General features: G+C 50.3%; 1 protein-coding gene across 1 annotated transcript in view; it reads right to left on the reverse strand.

Moving 5' to 3' along the window:
* Positions 1-8,694, reverse strand: part of CSMD2 (CUB and Sushi multiple domains 2) — a 304,492-nt gene extending 295,798 nt beyond the window's left edge. The window contains 1 exon segment of the mRNA XM_017736114.1: positions 8,628-8,694. Coding sequence (XP_017591603.1) covers positions 8,628-8,631 — 4 coding nt within the window. The 5' untranslated portion in view covers positions 8,632-8,694.
* Positions 8,695-19,879: the final 11,185 nt, after the last annotated feature.

Genomic DNA, 19,879 nt, shown 5'->3' on the forward strand with positions numbered 1-19,879 from the left:
CCAGACCATCCTCTGCCAATATCCTGCTTTGCTAAACTCCGGGATCCAATTCCCTGATGCTTCTGGCAAATTCTCAGTGCAAATCTCCTACCTTCCCATCTCTAGGGAGTACACTTTGCTTTTAAAAGCTGCAGTCTTTGCATAAAACATGGATCTAAACATATAAAAACTGTGGAGGCAATTCTGTACAAATTACAGGAGCTGTGCAAATCCTCCCTGCAACAGAAACTGCATGAGATTTCATTTCTGACTTTTTCTGACAATATTACTTGAAGTTCAGTAGCAGACAGACAACTTTCACCTCAAAATGTCATTCACAATTAATCCCAAATTGTACATGAAATGGTTGAATTCACTCCACGCAATCAAGGGAGAGAACCAAGAGCATGTAAAAGTTGTGCAGTTAATCAACCTCGTGCAATTTGTACCTGCTGAAAGCTCCTCGCACACATCCCAAGATCTCTCCCTGCAGAATAAATCTGTAAATCATTTTGCAAATTCTATTTATCCCTGTTTTAGGGATGGGGAAGGGAAGCAGAGTGAGTGAGGCTCTGAAGGATTCCCCAGTGCCCACAGCCACGGGAAGCAGCAGGAACTGGGCTCTAACAACTCCTGCAAGTCAGGGGAGTGTGCAAATAACAGGAGAGCACTGAAGCAGCAAATCCCCAGTTGTGGTTAATTCTCTGCCTGTGATTAACTCATCTTTCTTGGCTATTCCAGCCCTTCTTGCACCTTCTGATGCAGCTGGGGCCGAGATTATCAGGCTGTGACCGTGCCTTGGTCTACACGGAAGTGACAAGTGAGGAACAGGTAAAATTCTACACTGAAAGAAATGTAGGAGGCCCCAAGGCAGGTGGATGAAACCCAAATAAAGCCATTTCACCAGGACAGAACAGACTTCACATTCCAGAGGTCAGAGGAACAAACCTTCCCTTCCTTTTGTTTTCAAGTGTTCTGGACAAAGACACCTTTATTTGATATTCACTGTTGTTTTATCTGTCTTGAAACGGGAATCGCAGACATTTTGATAAATGGACAGAGGAATTGTTCTGTTCCAGTGTAACCACTGTGAAATGCCTTTGCACAGACCTCATCTGCAGCAGGAAGGCTTCTCAAAAACCACCTCAGGAGCAGCAGCATCACATTCCTGTGCTGGCACTCAGTGTGGGATGACGCAGGAGCGACATCCAGGCTGCTCCTGGCTCTGCTGACGCCCTGCTGGGTGACCTTGGCCAGGCCTTCCTGCTCCTGCCTCTGCCTCCCACCTTCCCTGCACCTCCTGGGGCACCCACTGCTCTGCCCAGGAATGAAACAGGAGTAGAAATGCCTTTTTACGAGGGGGGAAGGGGATAACATTCACCAGCAGGAAATGGGAAGCTGTAGATTTCCTTCTGGTCAGATGGAAAGAGGAGCTGCCTTCCGAGGACACTCAGGATTAACAAAGGAAGAAGCTGAAACGCCAGCAAGGGTTTGAGAATTTCTTTAGTGAGGACTTGGCTGCAGCTCCAGCCCTGGCCAGGTGGTGCCCACACAAACAAAGCTGGCTCTGGTGACACTGGTGGCCTTTCTCACGTGTTGTCCTAAGCCAAAGCTGGCTTGACAAGCAGAATTCCAGCAACACTGGAGGAAAGGCCCTCTGGGCTGCGATTTCCACCTCTTCCACAGTCCTCCAACACTCTAGAATTACACACAATACTTGTAGATAGTTTAGACTGCTCCCTCTGCCACACAAGGGCCACCTCCAGGTGCATCCAGGAGGAATTTCTGCAGGGAAAGGCTGGTCAGGCATTGGAACTGCCCAGGGAGGTTTGGAGTGCCCATCCCTGGAGGTGTCCACGGAAGGCCTGGATGTGGCACTCAGTGCTCTGGACTGGGGACAAGGTGAGGACTGGGCACAGGTCGGACTTGATGGCCTTGGAGGGCTTTTCCAACCTCAGGGATTCCAGGATTCTGAGTGTTTACACCTCACTGGACAGGTAATGACACTGCTGATAATCACACCACACCGTCACACACCAACACCACAGGCTGCACGGGTGTTTCTGCACCCTGTTCCACTTCCTTCAACCCTCTACAAACCTTCATTCCCCCAATGCAGGCCACAGGTTCATTTCCCAGCAGATTTCTGCAGTCAACAATGGGGCAGGATTTGATTTTTTTTAATTACTCTCCTCTCCCACACCTCCCTGGCAGCCACAGCTGCTCCAGGCCTCATGGTTACAAAGTCCTCTTCCAGTGGAAGTCAGAGCATCACATCTCCTTACTCCACGATTTTTCTGACCCCTTGGGAATCACCAGCACCAGCAGGACTCTGACACAGCCCCCAGTTCTCTTTCCATCCAGCAAACCATGGTGTGCACTCAAAACCAGGGAGTTTATCCCCACGGGTGATGTTTGTGCCTTGGAAGAACAGGAAATTATTGTGAGGAGCTGAGTCAAGGAATGCACCTGACACTGGGAAGAAAGAAGAAACACCACACAACCCACCGTAAAGTCCCATTAAAAAAGGAGGGAAAACCACCCCAAAAACTCTCATCCACTTTCATGCAAGGGAGGTGTAAAATCATTTCCATCCAAGCTCCCTGCAGTTTCCATGGGGCCAAGACACTGAAACAGAGTTGATTTGATTCCTTTAATCAATGGGATTGTCCCAATTACACATTAACCACCACCAGCCCTGGCTGCCACTGCAGAGCATGGAGGCAGCACAGAGATTTTGCAGATCCCTGCACAGCATCCTGTTTGTTGCAAGCAGAGAACATCCATTTCCATAATTGCACTGTACTTCACTCCCCAGAAACGCTGTGTAAACACCAAACTGTGGCTGCTACTATCACTGGGTTCATCTCCATATCCCAACTCCACCAAAAGCCATAGAAGTGGCTTCTCCACGGAGCAGGAAATAACCTTGGAGTTGCACTGGATGCCTTAGGTTTTAACTTCTCTATTTTCCAAATCCTGCACTGCCCAGTGTGTCACTCTGGAGTTTCTCGTGGCCTGTTCGCTTCTGCTCTCTGTGCTGGGCAGACAGAACAAAGCCTCTCCGGGCCTGCTCTCCAGGGACACCCAGACCGTCCTAGGCCCAAAAAGTATAAACCAAAGAGCCTCTAAAGGGGGGCAAGCTGAGGGGAATTACCTCATTAACTGAAGCTTTAATTGGAGAATTAACCCTGCAATGCAAATGAACCCAACCTATAAAAGTGTGAAGAACTCGTGCCCTGCCGTCCACCTTGGGGCCCATCTCGGCAGTGGCCTCTGGCTCCCAGGGTACCTCTGAAGGCCTTTCAAACAAATCCCTGCCTTTATTCCCTTACTCCTGTCCAGTCTCTGCTTTTAAGTGGCCAACTCACGCATCACACTGAAATCACCTCACAGCAAGGAGCCTCACGTTCCTTGGTGGACAACTGAGGAATAAACCAGGAAAAGCCATGTCGTGGTTAAGGCTGAGCTGCCAACGTTTTCTGCTCTGCCCTGAACTCCCCAAACAACCCCGTGCAGGTCACTCCATGAAGCAATGAGTTATTCCATGGAGTGGTTTGGGCTTGGAGAAACCTCGGGAGATCAGGTTGAGTCATTTGTTAGGAATCTGTCTCTGCTCTGAGGTTGCAGAGACACTGGGTGGGATCAGAGCCTCACCTGGGCTCCTGCCCTGCAGTAGCTCCAGGACAAGGATGAACTGCACACACTGGAGCTCTCACTAAACTGACTTCAGGGAAACATTTCAACGAGCAGTGAAAATTAAAGCGCTGAGCTGGACCATAAATCCTCAGTTACCAGGCAGGATGGATGGTTCCCACCTCTTCCCAGGTGGAGCAAGAAGCCTCACCTGGTTTAAACTCCTCTTAAAGCCTGATGCCTTTTCCCTTCCCATCATTCCTCACTGGATTTAGAGCCAATCAACAGGATTCCACCACCTCTGACATTTCTGGCTGCTGTGTACGTCAAGAAGACAGCTCAATGCTGCACTCAACAATTCCAGCAGTACAGAATCTTTACTACTTAATCATTCCTTTTTTTGTAGCCCTTAAAGTCTTATCTCTCCCCTTCCATTTGAATTTGCTCTATCTTCTGTTAGAAAAAAAAAGCCTATTTTAAATTTAGGCCTATTCATGGTGTTTCTGCATCTCCCAATGCCTAGAAACATGGAGGAGAGTAAAGAAGTATTATGTAAAATCCACTCAGCTAAACAGAGCTTTGTTATAATTTCACTAAAGCCCATGAAAAATTACTCCAGCCCTGTGTCTCAGGATACTCCTGATAAAAATGGAGTTAAAAAGACTTTTCTTGCAATGCTGTGGGCTCAAAACCAGTTAAGGCTGCCTGACCTTGCCCCCAACTAACCCTCAACATTATCATAACAATTTCTTCTGGTCAAGATCCAGGCCAAATTCTGGCAGGAGTCGGGGGGCAGCAGCAGGAACAGAAACACAGCTGTGAAATTTGGCATTTCCCAACCAGCTGGGCTCTCGGAAACCGGAGAAGGGCAGCAACACCACGCAGTAATTCCACGGCTGGAAATCCCTGGAGCGCTGGTGAAGTGGCTGACAGCAGCCTGGGGGGGTGAGGAACCATTCCCTAGATGCGAAGCAGGGAGGAATACTCAGTTTTGATAGGAACACACATCCCCTACAGCACTGACGTCCCCTAAACAGCTCTGCCACACCTGGAGCCCAAATCCATCCACGGGATCCGGGGCAGACTGCCTGGATCCCACTCCCCGCACCCATCCTGATGTCCTGATGAGGGGGAGGCAGCAGCAGAGGAGCAAACAGCCCCCTGTGCTCCCTGCAGCTGGCGCAGCTGGGAGCCGGCAGCAGCGGGATCCGGCATTTCCCCGGGAGGCATCCGAGGGACGGGCGCAGCTCAGTGGGGAGCAAGTGGGGTTTAGATGTTCTTCAGCTGCGCTCAGCAGCCACAGCGAAAAAACGCCAGAGGGACAGGCAAGGAACAACTTCCAGCACAGGGAAATCTGCCAGGAATGGGAAGGCAGAAGGTGGCATGGGCAGTGCTGGGTTAACGATGGATTCTGTGACCTTAAAGGTCTTTTTCAATCCAAATGGTTCTGTGATTCCCTGAATTGTGAGCCAAACATCCCAAGCTTGCAGCAGAGTTCTGGCCACAGCTCAGGGCACACACTTCCATGGGGAAACGTGCTGGATGTGGATGTTCCTCACTGGGAACTCCCAAGTGAGGATTTAAGACAAGAGAACAAAATAAAGGGATGATTTACAGCATAAATGCACCCTGTGGTGGTGCAGCCCCCTCCCCTGAGCTCTGGGCTCAGGAAAGCTCGTTAGGCCTGGGTGCTGATTAATGGGAGCTGGGCAGGTGGCTCCCCTGCAGCTCATCAGAGACCCCTCTGCTCCCACAACTCGTGGTCCCTCACGAGCTCCTCTTTTCTCACCAAGAGCCTCGAGACTTTATTTGTCTGTCTGAACAACAGCCTCAGTGGAATCGTATTTCAGTTACGGGACTTTCTGAGGAGAATTCCCCTAAACCACCTCGGATGGATGCGCTTGTGCTCTCTAAGCTACATTTACCTGCAGCAGGACCACACAACATCACCCTCCACAAGCAAGGATGGCTCACGGATGGATCCAAAACATCCCTAACAGGAACTGAAGGGGCCATCATTTCAACAGGATGCTGAGATGAGAAGCACACCGAGGGTATGAACCAGCCTTACACACGGCTGGAAGCTGTGCTCTTTAAAACAGGAATCTGGTTTGTTTTTCCTACATCCCATTCCATGTTCTCAGTGTGCATCTGGACAGAGCAGGTCTCCAGCTCAGGTCTTTAATTTAAGTTTGATCCAGAACCACCAGATTTACTGACTGCACCTCCTACTGAACCTTCTCCTCATATTTCTAACACTGGTCCACACCTGATTAAAAACGTGGGACAACAGGGAATGTTCTTTAACCCCTTGTGGTCCCTCAGGGGATTGGAATTATCAGTGCAGGTTGAGATCTCTGCAATGAAACCTCCCCTGTCCTCTGTTCCTGCCCACATCTTAAATTCATAAACAAAATTCATGAACAGCTTCCTGCTCCTCCACTCTTCAGAAGAGAAGTCTGGCAAAAACTCCTTTCCATTGAGAAAAAAGAAAATTACAGAGGTCTAAATTGATGAGATGGTGTTTCAAGCTTGGTGCATCCTCCCTTAACCCAGTACCACGCAAGGTGCTGACTAATAAGGCACAGTTTGTAAATAATGGTGTCAAGACCCTTTTATAATAGGCCATTCAAATGTGTTTTATCTGTGTTTATCCACACACACGGGGCCTACACAAGCCCCAAATGCACCTTTCAGTGCTGGAGCACAGCTGATTCCCCAGACAGGAGCAGAAAGGAGTGAGCAGCGCTGCTGTGCCCACCTGATTGACAATCGATACCCAGAATTCCAGAACCATCACACTCAAGAGGCCGGGCAGGGGCCACCATCAACCACAGCCAAAGGCAAATCCAGTGCCCTCTGCCCACCCTACCCCTGTGAAACCATCACTGCACCCCTAAAACTGAAAGGGGGAACCACACAAACCACTTCCTCTCCCCCTTCCATACCTACAGTAAACTTCCCATCCCCAAGCAGCACCTTCCCTCCCGTTCCAGCTCTGTCCTTTCCCAAGGGAAGCTCCGTTATCCTGCCCTCGGACACAGCAGCACCTGAAGGCACCACACGCCCTGTGCCAGTTTTTAGAAGGCCATTTCTGGGCAGCAGGACTGCAGACACGGCCCAGCTGATGTGATGGGAGCAGCGTTTCTCCCCTTTTTATGTCGAACTCCTCGCTGACAGCTCCACACACACGGCTCTGCTGCCACACTATGGGAACTCCTGGCTACTGCTCCCTACACACCGCCGGCAACGGGAGAGCTTGGAGCTCTTGGAACTTTGTTCCACGGCGGTTCAGGATTCAGCCCAGGCTGAACTGATTTCCCGGGATTACACCCCAAACCCACCGCGGAGCCTGCAAAGGGCGGGTGCCTCCCCTTCCTCCGTGTGCGTCCCTGCGTACCCAGTACCAGACACTGACGCCAAAGTTGGCATCCTGCTTCCACAAAACCATCATGTCTGGGGTTTCAGAATCTAAAGAGATTACTGATCAATGCCTCTGGCACTCATGCAGATAAAAAAAACATCTGAGATCTAAAAAGCTTTCGCAGGTCTTCTGCTCACAAAGCAAAACAACCCAGAGCATCAACCTCTGGCTGAAGGATCCAGAACAGAGAGCTCTAAATGCAGACAGGAGGGACCAGGGGCCTGAGAAGACAGGATTAAATGCTCAGCAAGGTACAGAATGAAGCCTGGAAGATCCAGTATGAATAAGCCACAGACAGCTCAGAAGAAGAAAAAAAGCTGTAAGCCCCTGATAGAGTAAATCTGAGATTTAGGTATCTCTCCATCAGTCTGCTCGTATGAGGAAAGCTCAGCAGAAGCTGCTGGAATGGTTTTCCTCAGTGCACAGGCTGAATGTTCACACTGAAGAAATGAAAAATAGCCACCAGAATAAATACTCAGCCTTTATTAGGACCTGTAGGTCGTTTGGGTGAGTTTACAGCCTTTCCTAACAGATCCTCCCAGTCAGCAAAACTGTTCAGCTCCACTGCCAGAGTGCTCAGGAGGAGCAGTTAATCCTCATCCTGAGCCCCTGAAAGGAAACCTGCCTTACATAATAAAATCAGTGTTGCATTCCAGATAAAGTTCCCCCCCCCCAAAGCCAAGGAGCTTTCATACACATCAACACCCAAACAGGCATTCCTCCAGCCTGGGATACAGCAGACAAGACAACGTTACTTGGAAACTCTTGGAAATCGGGGCACTGCACAGTGTGGAGAGCAGCCACTGCCAGCACTCGGCTCTCCCACTCTTCCCCCTCCTACACACACAGAAGGACAGTCCCTAAATATTTGCTGTTTACACCAGAAATAAACTTCAGTCCCTGGATCTGCTTTGGCTACAAGGGCAGCTGCGGAAATGAGGTAGGAGACACAAGCAAACTGCCCCCAAATTCGAGCCTTCCTCAGCTTTCAAGCCCAAACATGCATATTTCATAAAAACCAGGATGCTGAGGCCAAGGAGCTCATATATAAGAGATATTCAACTGGGAAGGCAGGAGGAAAAGGAGGAAAGTGCTTCCATCTTCATGCAAGGCATCCAAAAATCTGTTTTATCAGCTGTGGGCAAGCAGCAGGGTAGTGAAATGCTGAATTAACATGCCAAGGAAAGACAGAGGGGAAAGCGGTGCTGGCATTTTTCACAGTCATCCTGCACATCACCAGCGCCTGTGCCCAAACCTGACCCACTGGGGAAGGGGAATGAGATCATAGAAAGCCACCCTTTATCACACCCCAGCGCTTAAAAAATTGTTGCTCCCGAAGGATGCAGCTCCAAAGGTCTGAATCAAACACCCTCGGTGCCGTGCCCAAGACGCCAGGGCAGCGTGTGCCGACACCCCAGTGCCATCACCCCAGTGCCATCACCCCATGGCCACCCACCCCAGTGCCGTCACCCCAGTGCCACACGCCCCGCACCCCCTTTCCCATGCGGGGGGACAACGCCGCTCCTTTCATCCCCGCAGCTGGGGAGGGGGAAGAAATGCTCGTGCAGAAGTTGCCCACGGCACTCACCCATCGCCGATCCAGCCAGCAGCCCCAGCGAGAGCAGCAGCGCCCGGCTCCCGGCGCTCCCCCCCCCCCCCATACAGGCTTCCTTCCCCTTGGCGACTGGGATGGTCCTCGGCTCGGCTGGATGAAGAGGAGAAAGGAAGGAGGAGGGGGGAGGTGGGGGGGGAAGCGGGTCAGGCTTGTGATTTTTATTATTTTTTTTTCCCCTTAATTTTTTCAGCCCCAGGAGAGAAAAAAAAAAAAAAAATCCCACCGCATGGAAGGCTCTGAGCTTCTGCAGCTGGAATGAACCAAGTGTGGCAGCAGCTCGGGGAGAGGAGAGGAGAGGCGAGGAGAGGGAAGGCGAGGAGAGGAGAAGAGAGGAGAGCAGGGGAGGGCTGGCGCGTCCCTCCCGGTGGCTGTCTCAGAGCCAGCTCCTCGGCAGCAGCACCACCAGCACCACGCAGCCCTCAGGGATTTATACTTTTTTTTATTAAGCCACTTGATTAATCGTTCCCGGAGCTTTGTTCCCTCTCTCGATGGGGTGTTGTGGCAGGGGGATGCTGTGCAGCCTCCACACGGAGCTGCCTTGGGGGTGCCCCCCCCAACCCCCCAACCCGGCACCAGCCTCCCACCAGCACCAAACCCCACACAGACTGGGCTCCAGCAGGGTGTTTATTTTTGACACTACAGGTTTCCTGATAAGGAACGAGCCCCCCAGCCCCCATTTCTCTCTCTCTCTCTCTCACACACATCGCTGTTATTCAGACAGCCTCCCCCCCCCCCAACAACTTGATGCTATTGACACAATTTTTGTGATGAAGCAAATTTTGTTACAAACACAGGTCATGACAGACCCCCCCCCCTCCCCCCCCCGCGCTTTTCCCTATCTGGCCTCGCAGCACGGCTCCCAGCAACAGAGCGGTCCCCTGATACTGGTGGGACTGGTCCAGAGGCATCCTGGAGCTGGGAGCCAACAGGCAGCTCCTGCCCTTGGCAGGGCTGGCACAGCCCCATTTCTCCCCCACCAGCACCACCAGCACCACCTCCCCCTTTTTTTGTTTTAACATCTCCCGGTACGCCGGTCCCTGGAGCTGCAGGCAAGATGGGGAAAAGGGAGGGAGGAATGGGAATGCAGCCACTTAACGCCACATTCGGGAACTTCATTATCTTGCTAATGATGCTCAGAGCCAGGGACAAGGAAAACAACTCGAACACGACACCAGAGCTTAAGGAAATAAATAAATAACGAAGAAAAAGGCGCTCTGGAACGCTCGAGCATCCTCCTCCTCCTCCCTCCTCGGCAAGCACCGACTTCACGTTCGTGATCCCTGTTTCCCCCGCTCCCCCCGGGGTGCGAGGGAGGCGCGGCCGGGCCGCTGCCCCCGGTGCCCACACCGGGCCCGGGCCGCTGCCCCCGGCCGTGCCGGGGCCACATCGGGGGCTCCCCTGGCCACCCATCCCCCTGCTCCTCCGGCTCCCCCGGCTTTGCATTTGCTGCAGCTTCTTGCTGCAAAACCCCCTTCTTCGGCCGTGTTCCGGTTGCCTTGAATGAGCTTATTTGACAGCTAAAAAACAAATTATATCGAGGGCTCGCCGCTCTGTCCCTCCACCCTGGGATCAATCCTCCTTCTCTCTCCCTCTCCCTCCGTCCCCTCTGCTTTTCAATCCTCGCACTGCCTACACCGGGAGCCGCTGCCAAGAGCCAAGGCAACCAGGGCTGGCACATGAAAGAGTTGCTTTATGTCTGTGTAAGCTGCAGCATCAATTCAAACAGCCCCGATTGTGCGAAGGCACAGCTCCCCCGGGGAAAGCTCCGGGGACGGGGGGCCACAGCTCCATGCGCTCGGTGTCCCCTCCCCAGCCAGCGATGCCCCCCAGCCCAATATTGCACCCAGCTGAAGCTGGCAAGGGGCTGCTGCACACCCGCAGGGCAGAGGCTGAGCCAAGAGCCCTGCATGCACCAGCGACGATCCACAGGCATAAAAAAGGCATTGAGGAGCCACAATCCCACTTTATTGCCGGGCAATCGGCTCACAGCGATTTCAAATCCAGGGGTTCCTCCCGGGTAGGTTTGCGTCGCAAAAAAAGCACGGAGGTTTAGGGTTGAACTCTCTCCAAAATAAATTAAGAAAAAATTTCTGCGTTTATTCACGGAACGGACAATCGTGATGAGCACAAACCATCCCTGCCATCCCCAACTTCTCCGATCGCAACATCCCCAGCGAGGGATGCGCTGCTTCCCAGCCCGTCTTTAACCCCGAGCACTCACTTCGCGTCTCACCTTGCGGAATCACCTCTCACTAAACACAGAAATCCTGTCTGCCGTGCGAGCGCCCACCGGGACACAAATCCTGCTCTGCACTGCCACCCGCAGCCGGAGCCGGGCTGGAATGCCACATTCCCCGCAGCTATTATCCCGCTTTTCTGTTTCCCACTTGTCCCTCAGCCCCGCCAAAACTCTGCTCTGATTCCTCCGAATGGACAACAGCAGCGTCCCCAAATTCCAGGTGCTGCACACCTTTGTACGGCGGATTTGGGGAGGAAACCCTTCCCTGCGAGCGTGGGGAAGCCCTGGCACAGGCAATCTGTGGCTGCCCCATCCCTGCAAGTGTCCAAGGCTGGGCTGGACAGGGCTTGGAGCAACCTGGGATAGGGGAAGGCGTCCCTGCCCGTGGTACGGGGTGGGATGAGATGAGCTAATTTAAGATCCTTTCCCATCCAAACCACTCCATGATCCTGCACCTTTCCCGAGGTGTTTCACCTGTTGAAACAAAGCCTGAGGCACGAGGTACATCCTCCCTCTAATGAGGCATTCCTGCTTTTTTTCCACCACAACCAATTTTCTTTGGGACAAGTGTGTCCCATGAAATCCGACTACTTCAAATTCTGAAGCACCCTAAGCAGCTGCTGCATTTGCTTCCCCACAACATTTAAAGGAAAACAACCACAGACACATCAAAATATTTACAGGAAGAAGAGAAAGCGGCATTCAAAGGAGCAAAATTGAAAATTAAAGTGTTATAGGGAAGCTACTGTAAACAGCTGATCTTCACAAAGAAAAGCTGAATTTAGCACAGAAAAATTTATGCCAAATCATGTTTCGCAGGACAAATAATGGGGAGAGAGGGAAGGATGCTCTTTGCATTAATAGGATAATATTTACTGTGTGCTCCCGAAATAGAAAACGTAAAATTGACAAATCCAGCTCACAATGAACAAGAATTAACACGTGTCCAGTTCTGAAAGTCCCAACAGAACATCCTGCAAACCTGGCCCATCCTGCTTGGGACATGGAAGTGTTAACTGATAGTTCATCTTCCAAAAAAATAACTTCACAGATGAGGAAACTGAGAATTTTCCAGATGAAGCCATGGAGGAACAGAAGGGGAAGGCTGCAGCCTGTGAAGCCACCAGACAGGAATCCCTTTGAGAAAACGGAGCAGAAAGTTGTTTCTGTACTCAAAAATAGTCTAACAATGTTCTATTTTCATACCCACGGCACAAATCTGTTGAGGTTTTTATTACAGAGAATATCTCTGTTCTTTAAAAATAGAGGGGAGCCAGCATCCCACTAATTACAGTGAGCCTATGATTAGAGATAATTAGATACATTTACAATTTAGAATTTCCTAACTTTAGCTGTTTATGAACCATAGATGTGCCCATAGTGTGTGCACAGAGCATCAGTCATTCCCTCCAGCTAAGAAGAGGAAATTGATAACACATTAAATTATTGAACATGGCAGGAGCAAAGTGGAATTTAAATGGGTGTTTGGAGGAGGGAACTGCCAAGAACTGGGATCTGGAGCAGGTGACCATTGCAGGCACGTGGATGTGTCGTGAAGGAACACCCAATTGTTCGATCCCGCTGCAAGGTCCCACAGGAACCCGGGGGCTTTGGAGGGGCAGCACTGCAATATTTGCTCTGTGGTGATGCCCACTCCAGGACTGGAAACTGCTGGAATGGCCTTTTCCACTCAGGAATTGTCATGTGCCATGCCAGCGGCTGCTATCCCACTTTTCTCTAACACCCAGTCCAGGGTAAAAACCTCTCCCGGCTGAAATGGAAGCTCATGGCCATGGAGAACTGGGATTGTCCAGCCTGGAGAAGAGAGGCTCTGGGGGGACCTAATTGTGGCCTTCCAGGACCTGAGGGGGACAACAAGAAAGATGGAAAGGGACTATTCACAAGGGATGGAGTGATAGGACACAGGGAATGGCTTCAAACTGGAAAAGGGGAGATCTGGGTGGGATATTGGGAAGGAATTACTCCCTGTGAGGAGGGTGAGGCCCTGGCACAGGATGCCCAGAGAGGCTGTGGCTGCCCCTGGATCCCTGGAAGTGCCCAAGGCCAGGCTGGATGGGGCTTGGAGCAACCTGGGACAGTGGAAGGTGTCCCTGCCCATGGCAGGGGTGGCACTGGATGGGCTTTAAGGTCCCTTCCCACTCAAACCACTCTGGGATTCTGTGGCTGACACATTCCTTGAAGCATCTGAGGACGGACAAAACCCCTGGAGCGTGTCCAGACCTCCTGTCCAGCTTTCTGGACTGAATTTCTCAGGCTGGAGGTGTAAGACACAACCAACTGATCCTCCTTTGCAGTCTCCTCATCTCAGAGAGTTCTGAGCTTTGGGCAAAGGGTTTGGTTCTATTCTTACAATTTAATTTGGTCTCACGACTCAGGAAATTCCAGGTCAGAGTTTCATGGCCCTCCAAGGGGATTCCACTGCTAATTCCCAAGTTTTGGGGGCTGTGTTGCACAACTACAGCCTGGAAAAGTAACTTACCTGAAACAGACTTTGCTTACAGCCAAAATATGTCCTCCTAATTGCAAATATCCCAGAGATTAATGAAGAAATTCCATGTTTATTAATGCCTTTAACCTTCCGTTGTTTTACAGGAGCTCCTGCAACACTGGATAAAAATAATTAAATATAACTCAAGTACTTCAGATTTTCTACTGCATTAAAGTAGCAGCCAAGGCTGAGATTCCCTCCCTCCATTTCCCAGTTTTCCCAACCATTCAAACTTTCCACTCTCCCAGGGAATAAAGCAGAGACAAATTTTGTGAGGAGAGAGTGGAACTCCTCCTCCAGACTCGGGGCACAATACTGAGAGCTGCTTTCTGATCCGTAAAAAAAACAAATTAAGGAAGCAAATCGTTGTCCTACAAGTTATGGATAAGTGGCTTATGGGATAGAGAGGAAAAGCTCATCCTTCCCTCTGGATCACCTTCCCAGAAAATGGAAAAAAAACCCACCCAGAAATGGATAAAGGCTCCTAAGAGCTCCATTATTAGGAACAGAAGGAAGGAATTTGGAAGTTTGATGCAATCCCCTGAAGCTTGACTGAATTCCTGGGTTAAATTCCTGGAGAAGCCGCAGGGACAAACCTCAACTCCTCTGCCAGTGAGAACCATGCAAAATTTTAAGGGAATTCAGTTTTCCTGTCCTGGTAGCGTGAGGAAAAGCTGCTATTTATCAAAGTCCCACAGTCCTATAAGGACTTCATGTTTTCCCCAAAGTGAACATTTCCATCTCGAATAATCCCCTATGATTTATAGGGTGAGAAACAGCTGGATGACAATTCATCTGAAAGAAATTTTTTAAGGATGACAGAATAAGAAGGGGGTTTTTTTTCTTGGCTTTTTTTTTTTTTTGTATTGGAAGATGGAGACAAATAATAAAAATGTTTTATTTATGAAAAATACCCGAGCTGCTCAGAATTGAGTGCTGGTGCAATAAAGATGGCTGATAGAAGAGAGACTTGGCGGCGAATTTCAGAGATAGGGACTTTATTTGTGTGTTCAGAGGGAGATTAACACAAAACGCTCAATGCCTGTGTGGTGCACGACTCGCTCCTGCCTCATTCCCTCAAACTCCTGGTAATCCAGAGGCTAACCTGAGTTTTAATAGTGAAGACCAAGCCATAAAGCTTGGATGTGGAATCTGGCTTCATTATATCCCCTTGGGTGCTTCACTTGGGAATTTCAAGGCTCTGAGTTTGACGACAACCCCTGCAGAGCAGCTTTGCTTCCTCCCATGGAGGCTGGGGCTGCTCTGTTTCAGCCACTTGGCTGGGTCAGAGGTACCAGACTGATTAAATGAGATTTTACAGCCTCTGGGAGCCCCGTCACAACAAATCACCACAAAACTCTTGCCCAGCCTCAACACCAGTGACTCAGGGCAATGACAGAGATCTGAGTGTGTGTTTCTGACACCACTGAGTCAGCCCGCTCCAAAATTCACATTTAGGCTTGGCTTAAGAGGATATTGCACTTGTGCAAGTTAAAATGGGAATTCATTCTCCACAGCTGGAAAAGCCTGGGTGTTTTGCAAGTAGTTACAGGTTCTACAAAAGGTGGAGAACCTTCATTCTTGGAGGATCAAATGTGCTTCATCTCTGCAGGCAAAGCACTTCCTAAGAGGACAGGCTTCAGTGTGGGGCATAATTCAAGCAAAAGCTGGAGCATCCTTCTGGTGGGATGGGGCTTGGAGCAGCCTGGCATAGTGGGAGGTGTCCCTGCCCACGGCAGGGGTGGAATGGGATGAGCTTTAATGTCCCTTATACCCCAAACCACTCTGTGACTCACGGAGCTTTAGACTTAGTCCCTCATACACCAACACCAGATTTGTTCTCTCCTCCTGGGCTTAAAAAATTCAGCTCTTCCTCCCCTTTTAATCCCATTTATGTAAATACAGCAACGTCGTGGTGTAGCCCGAGCTGGAGCCAGTATGAAATTCACGGAGTCTGTTTACTCTGTGAGGTTGATAAACAATCTCGCAGCGATCCTCCAGGTGACGTTCTGCACATTATAGAACTCCTCTACTCCTCGCTGTTCCTCTCTCCACACTGCACCAGCATCTATTTTGGGTTACCCAGATGGCTGAGGTGCTCTAGGACAATTTATAAGGAGGAATTCATGCCTTGGCAAGATGTGCCTACTGGCCCCTTTTTTTTCCTCCACACGTGGCTGCGAACGAAAACTTCAACTGAGATAAATTAGACAAGCGATTAGGAACCTCCGGTGTTGCCACAAAGCATCAACATTCCTCACTCTCCTCGCCTTGTGGGGAAGGGGACAGCGGGGTGACATCAACCAAACTGAAAGGCTGTGGAAGGAACACCACAGCAGCCGGGAGAAATCCCAGCCAAAGCTCCCAAACTCCCAGCAGCACCAGCAACAACGACCTCGGAGCCCCAGTGCACCTCAAATCTGGGAAGATGAGAGGGGGGACACCAGTAAAGAGCCCACCTGTCACACCCCATCCCTGGAAGTGTCCCAGGCCAGGTTGGAGCAACCTGGGACAGTGCAAGGTGTCCCTGCCCATGGCAGGGGTGGGACTGGATGGGATTTAAGGTCTCTTCAAACCCAAACCACTCCATGATTTCATCAACATTTGATTTCTTAGAGACAAGCAGCCTGAACTGGATCTATCCCTGAGGTAAACCAGGGATATGAGGATCAGCCAAGCTCCCTCCAGGCCCCTAAGGGATGATGCTGGAGGATCATTAAGGCACAAAGGGTCTAAACCACAGCCCTGCCTCAGTCAGGAACACTGGCACACCAAGGCAGGGTTACACGGGTTCTCCCCCCAGAATTCCTGCCTTGATTCACCAGGATTACCTGGTTTCTCTCCTCAGAATTCCTGCTTCATTGCAGCAGGATTACACGGTTTCCTTACCCAGAATTCCTGCCCTATTTCAGAAGGATTACATGGCTTCTCTGCCCAGAATTCCTGCCTTATTTTGCCAGGATTGTACGGTTTCTTTACCCAGAACTACTGCCTTGTTTCCAGCACAGGATTACATCGGTTTTCCACCCAAAATTCCTGTCTTGTTTTGGCTGGACTACATGGCTTCTCCATGCAGAATTCCTGCCCTGTTTCACCAGGATTACAGGGGTTCTCTCCTCAGAATTCCTGCCTTGTTTTGGCAGGATTACCTGGTTTCTCTCCTCAGAATTCCTGCCTTGTTTTGGCAGGATTACCTGGTTTCTCTGCTCAGAATTCCTGCCCTGTTTCAGCAGGATTACCTGGTTTCTCTCCTCAGAATTCCTGCCTTGTTTTGGCAGGATTACCTGGTTTCTCTCCTCAGAATTCCTGCCTTGTTTTGGCAGGATTACCTGGTTTCTCTCCTCAGAATTCCTGCCTTGTTTTGGCAGGATTACCTGGTTTCTCTCCTCAGAATTCCTGCCTTGTTTTGGCAGGATTACCTGGTTTCTCTCCTCAGAATTCCTGCCTTGTTTTGGCAGGATTACCTGGTTTCTCTCTTACACGGGTTCTCTCCTCAGAATTCCTGCCTTGTTTTGCCAGGATTGCCTGGTTTCTCCCCTCAGAATTCCTGCCCTACTTTGGCAGGATTACACGGTTTCTCTCCTCAGAACTCCTGCCTTGTTTCCAGCACAGGATTCCATGGGTTTTCCACCTAAAATTCCTGTCTTGTCTTGGCAGGATTATATAGCTTCTCAACTTAGAATTCCTGCCCTGTTTCCAGCATGGGATTAAAGACACCAAATGAAGATCCTCATCAATATTTTCCATTCTTCCCCATTATCCACCTCATGGCTGTGCTCCCACATGCACCTACAGGAGTATTCCAGTTCTCAGCAGCTTTTTCCTCATACCTGGAAATCTGCAGTTCCAGCCTTTCCCAACACGTTTCTCCCAAACCTCTGCAGGAGACAGGAAAGAGAAATCACCCCCATTTTACAAAATAAAAAGCTGAATTCTGGGAAGTGAGAACTCTGAGGCTTCATCCATCTATTTTAAGGGCACAAACCACAGGAAAATAAATTCTCAAGGACACAAACCTTGTCTGGAGGGCACAAAAGTCACAAAACTTTTCCTCTACCTTGACCAATTCCCAAACTCCCTTCCAGTGCATTCCATCACTACTGGATGTCACGTGAAGCTCCCTGGGCAAATCCTGGTTTCTTTCCTAACTCATTGCTGAATTTTCCCCAGGATTCTCTTTCAGGATCCGTTCCCTCCATTGTGGCTGCTCCAGGGTTCCTTTGAAAAATAATTTTACAGAGCAAAATAATTATTTACTTACGGTTTTCCGAGCCAAAACTTGGATCAGCATTTCCTTTGGCTCAAGCCAGGTCTGTTCTGCCCCAGTAAATTCCCATTTTCTTTAAGTGGAGTGGAAGCTTGGACTTTTCTCTCGTTCAATGCACTGCCTGTTTTCCTCCAATATTCCTAACACAATTAGCATAACAAGATAAAGGAATCATCAAGTCCTTTCCCATTTTTCTTCCTTTATAAAAGGACTGATGACAAACTGGGAATCAGGATCTGGATTGAATTACATTTGCCACAAAAGAGTTCATTAAGTAATAGTACATAATAAAAATCATCTGTCAGCTTGAGAGATTGACCAAATCCACTTAAGGGAACAGCTGGTTATTTTCTGGAGCACTCCAGAGCCAACGGTCAATATGTGCAAGGAGAAGGAGTGGGACACAGGGAAACAAGGAATAGGTCAGATATTGGAATGCTAGGGAAGTTTCTGGGATTTTCTGCACAGCTGGTCAGGACTGAAGGTGAGACTTTGCCCATGGCTGCCCCATTTCTCCCTGATTTTTGTGGTGGCAGAAGCTCCCTCCACCAGGAAAAGGATCATGGCGCGCAGGGTGTGACAGACCAGGAGATGCTTCAACAGCTGGAGTATCATAAAACCTTGGAATAGAATCCCAGGATCACTAAGGCTGAAAAGAGTTCCAAGGTCATCGAGTCCAGCCTGTGACCGACGCCCATCTTGTCCCTGGCCCAGAGCACTGAGTGCCACCTCCAGGGATGGGCACTCCACCACCTCCCTGGGCAGCCCCTTCCAATGCCTGACCACCCTTTTCCATGAAGGAATTTTCCCCCAAACCCTGCCTAAACCTCTCCTGGGACAACTTGGGGCCACCTCCTTGTCAACACCAGGGGACTTGAGTTTCTGTCTCACTCCAACACACCAAGGGGTCCACGGCAACAATGGGAGCAGGGTCCCACTTCTTCTCCGCAATGTTCCTGCACGAAGCTGAAGCTGCCCCAGCACATCCCAACACAGAACCATCCCTGTCCCAGCCCTTCCTTTTCCCAGCCAGGAAACCCAAATGGAGAAGTGCTTCTGGCTGCAAAGCGAGTGCAGCAAACTGGGAAGGGAATGCAGAGGGATCTCTGTCTCTGGAGACATTCCAAACCCACCCGGACACATTCATATGTCACCTGCTCCAGGTGTCCCTGCCCTGACCTCCAGAGGCCCCTTCCGACCCCAGCCATCCTGGGATTCTGTGAGCAGTGGCTCTAACGAGCCACGTTGGCTCTGACAGAAAATCCTCCAGCTCACTCAGTGAATAAACCAAACCCATCTGCACTGCTGGGGCTCCAGGGATTTGTTCCAAGCTCCTGGAAGTCCCCTAACAAGGCCCTTACCGTGAGGACACTGTGGGTGACACGGATGCAGCTTGTTGGGAACAAGGGTCACCCGTGACACGGCGTCACCGTGATCCCGCCGTGCCCTCCTGGCAGGGCTGAGCGCGGCACGGTCCCAGCAGGGCAGCCCCCTGCAGAAGGGTCGGCTTCATTTTCATCCTGTTGCCTCCTCAGCACTCCCAGCTTCCTCACCAGGCACAGCCTCAGTGGATCTCTTCTCTCACAGAAGTTATAGGCAGCAGCATCACTAAAAACTCCGAAGGGAAGGGACGTGCAAGCCCCGTGGTGGCTGCACAGCAGATTCTTCTCAGGCACCCAACCAACCAAAACTAAACCCCAAACCAGCTGTGAATGTTAAAAATCATCTGTTACGCTGGCTTTGAGTGTCGCCCTGCAGCACAGGCAGGATGAGAACTCCAGGATGGAAACCACTGCACTTTCTGCCTTTAAACACCAGATTTTCCCTTTCAAATTACCCTTGCCCTGCCCTGCTGATAGATCGGCAAAACTCTCATCAATTCTGGGGGAAGTCTCCCCTCTCCTGGGTAAAAATCCAACCCTTGGTGCTCCAGCAAAGCCTGAATAAGCTGAAGGATGCAACAAACACTTGTAGGAGGTGCAGACACCCAGGGTTGCAGTATTTTGGGACAGAAACACCTTTCCTCACAAGCATTTAACAGCATTTCTCCCCCTTTCCTCTCAACATCTCCCCCAGCTGGTGTTGCCACCACTGCAGTTGTCCCAAAGCAGTTTAGTCCAGCTCCCCAACCCAAACTTCTCCAGAATGAGCGTGGCTCCCATTAAACTGGAGATAATGTGGGGAGGGGGATTGATTGAACAGCCATTAAA

Source organism: Corvus brachyrhynchos, unplaced genomic scaffold (genome assembly GCF_000691975.1).
Source record: "Corvus brachyrhynchos isolate BGI_N302 unplaced genomic scaffold, ASM69197v1 scaffold65, whole genome shotgun sequence".
Classification (NCBI taxonomy): domain Eukaryota; kingdom Metazoa; phylum Chordata; class Aves; order Passeriformes; family Corvidae; genus Corvus; species Corvus brachyrhynchos.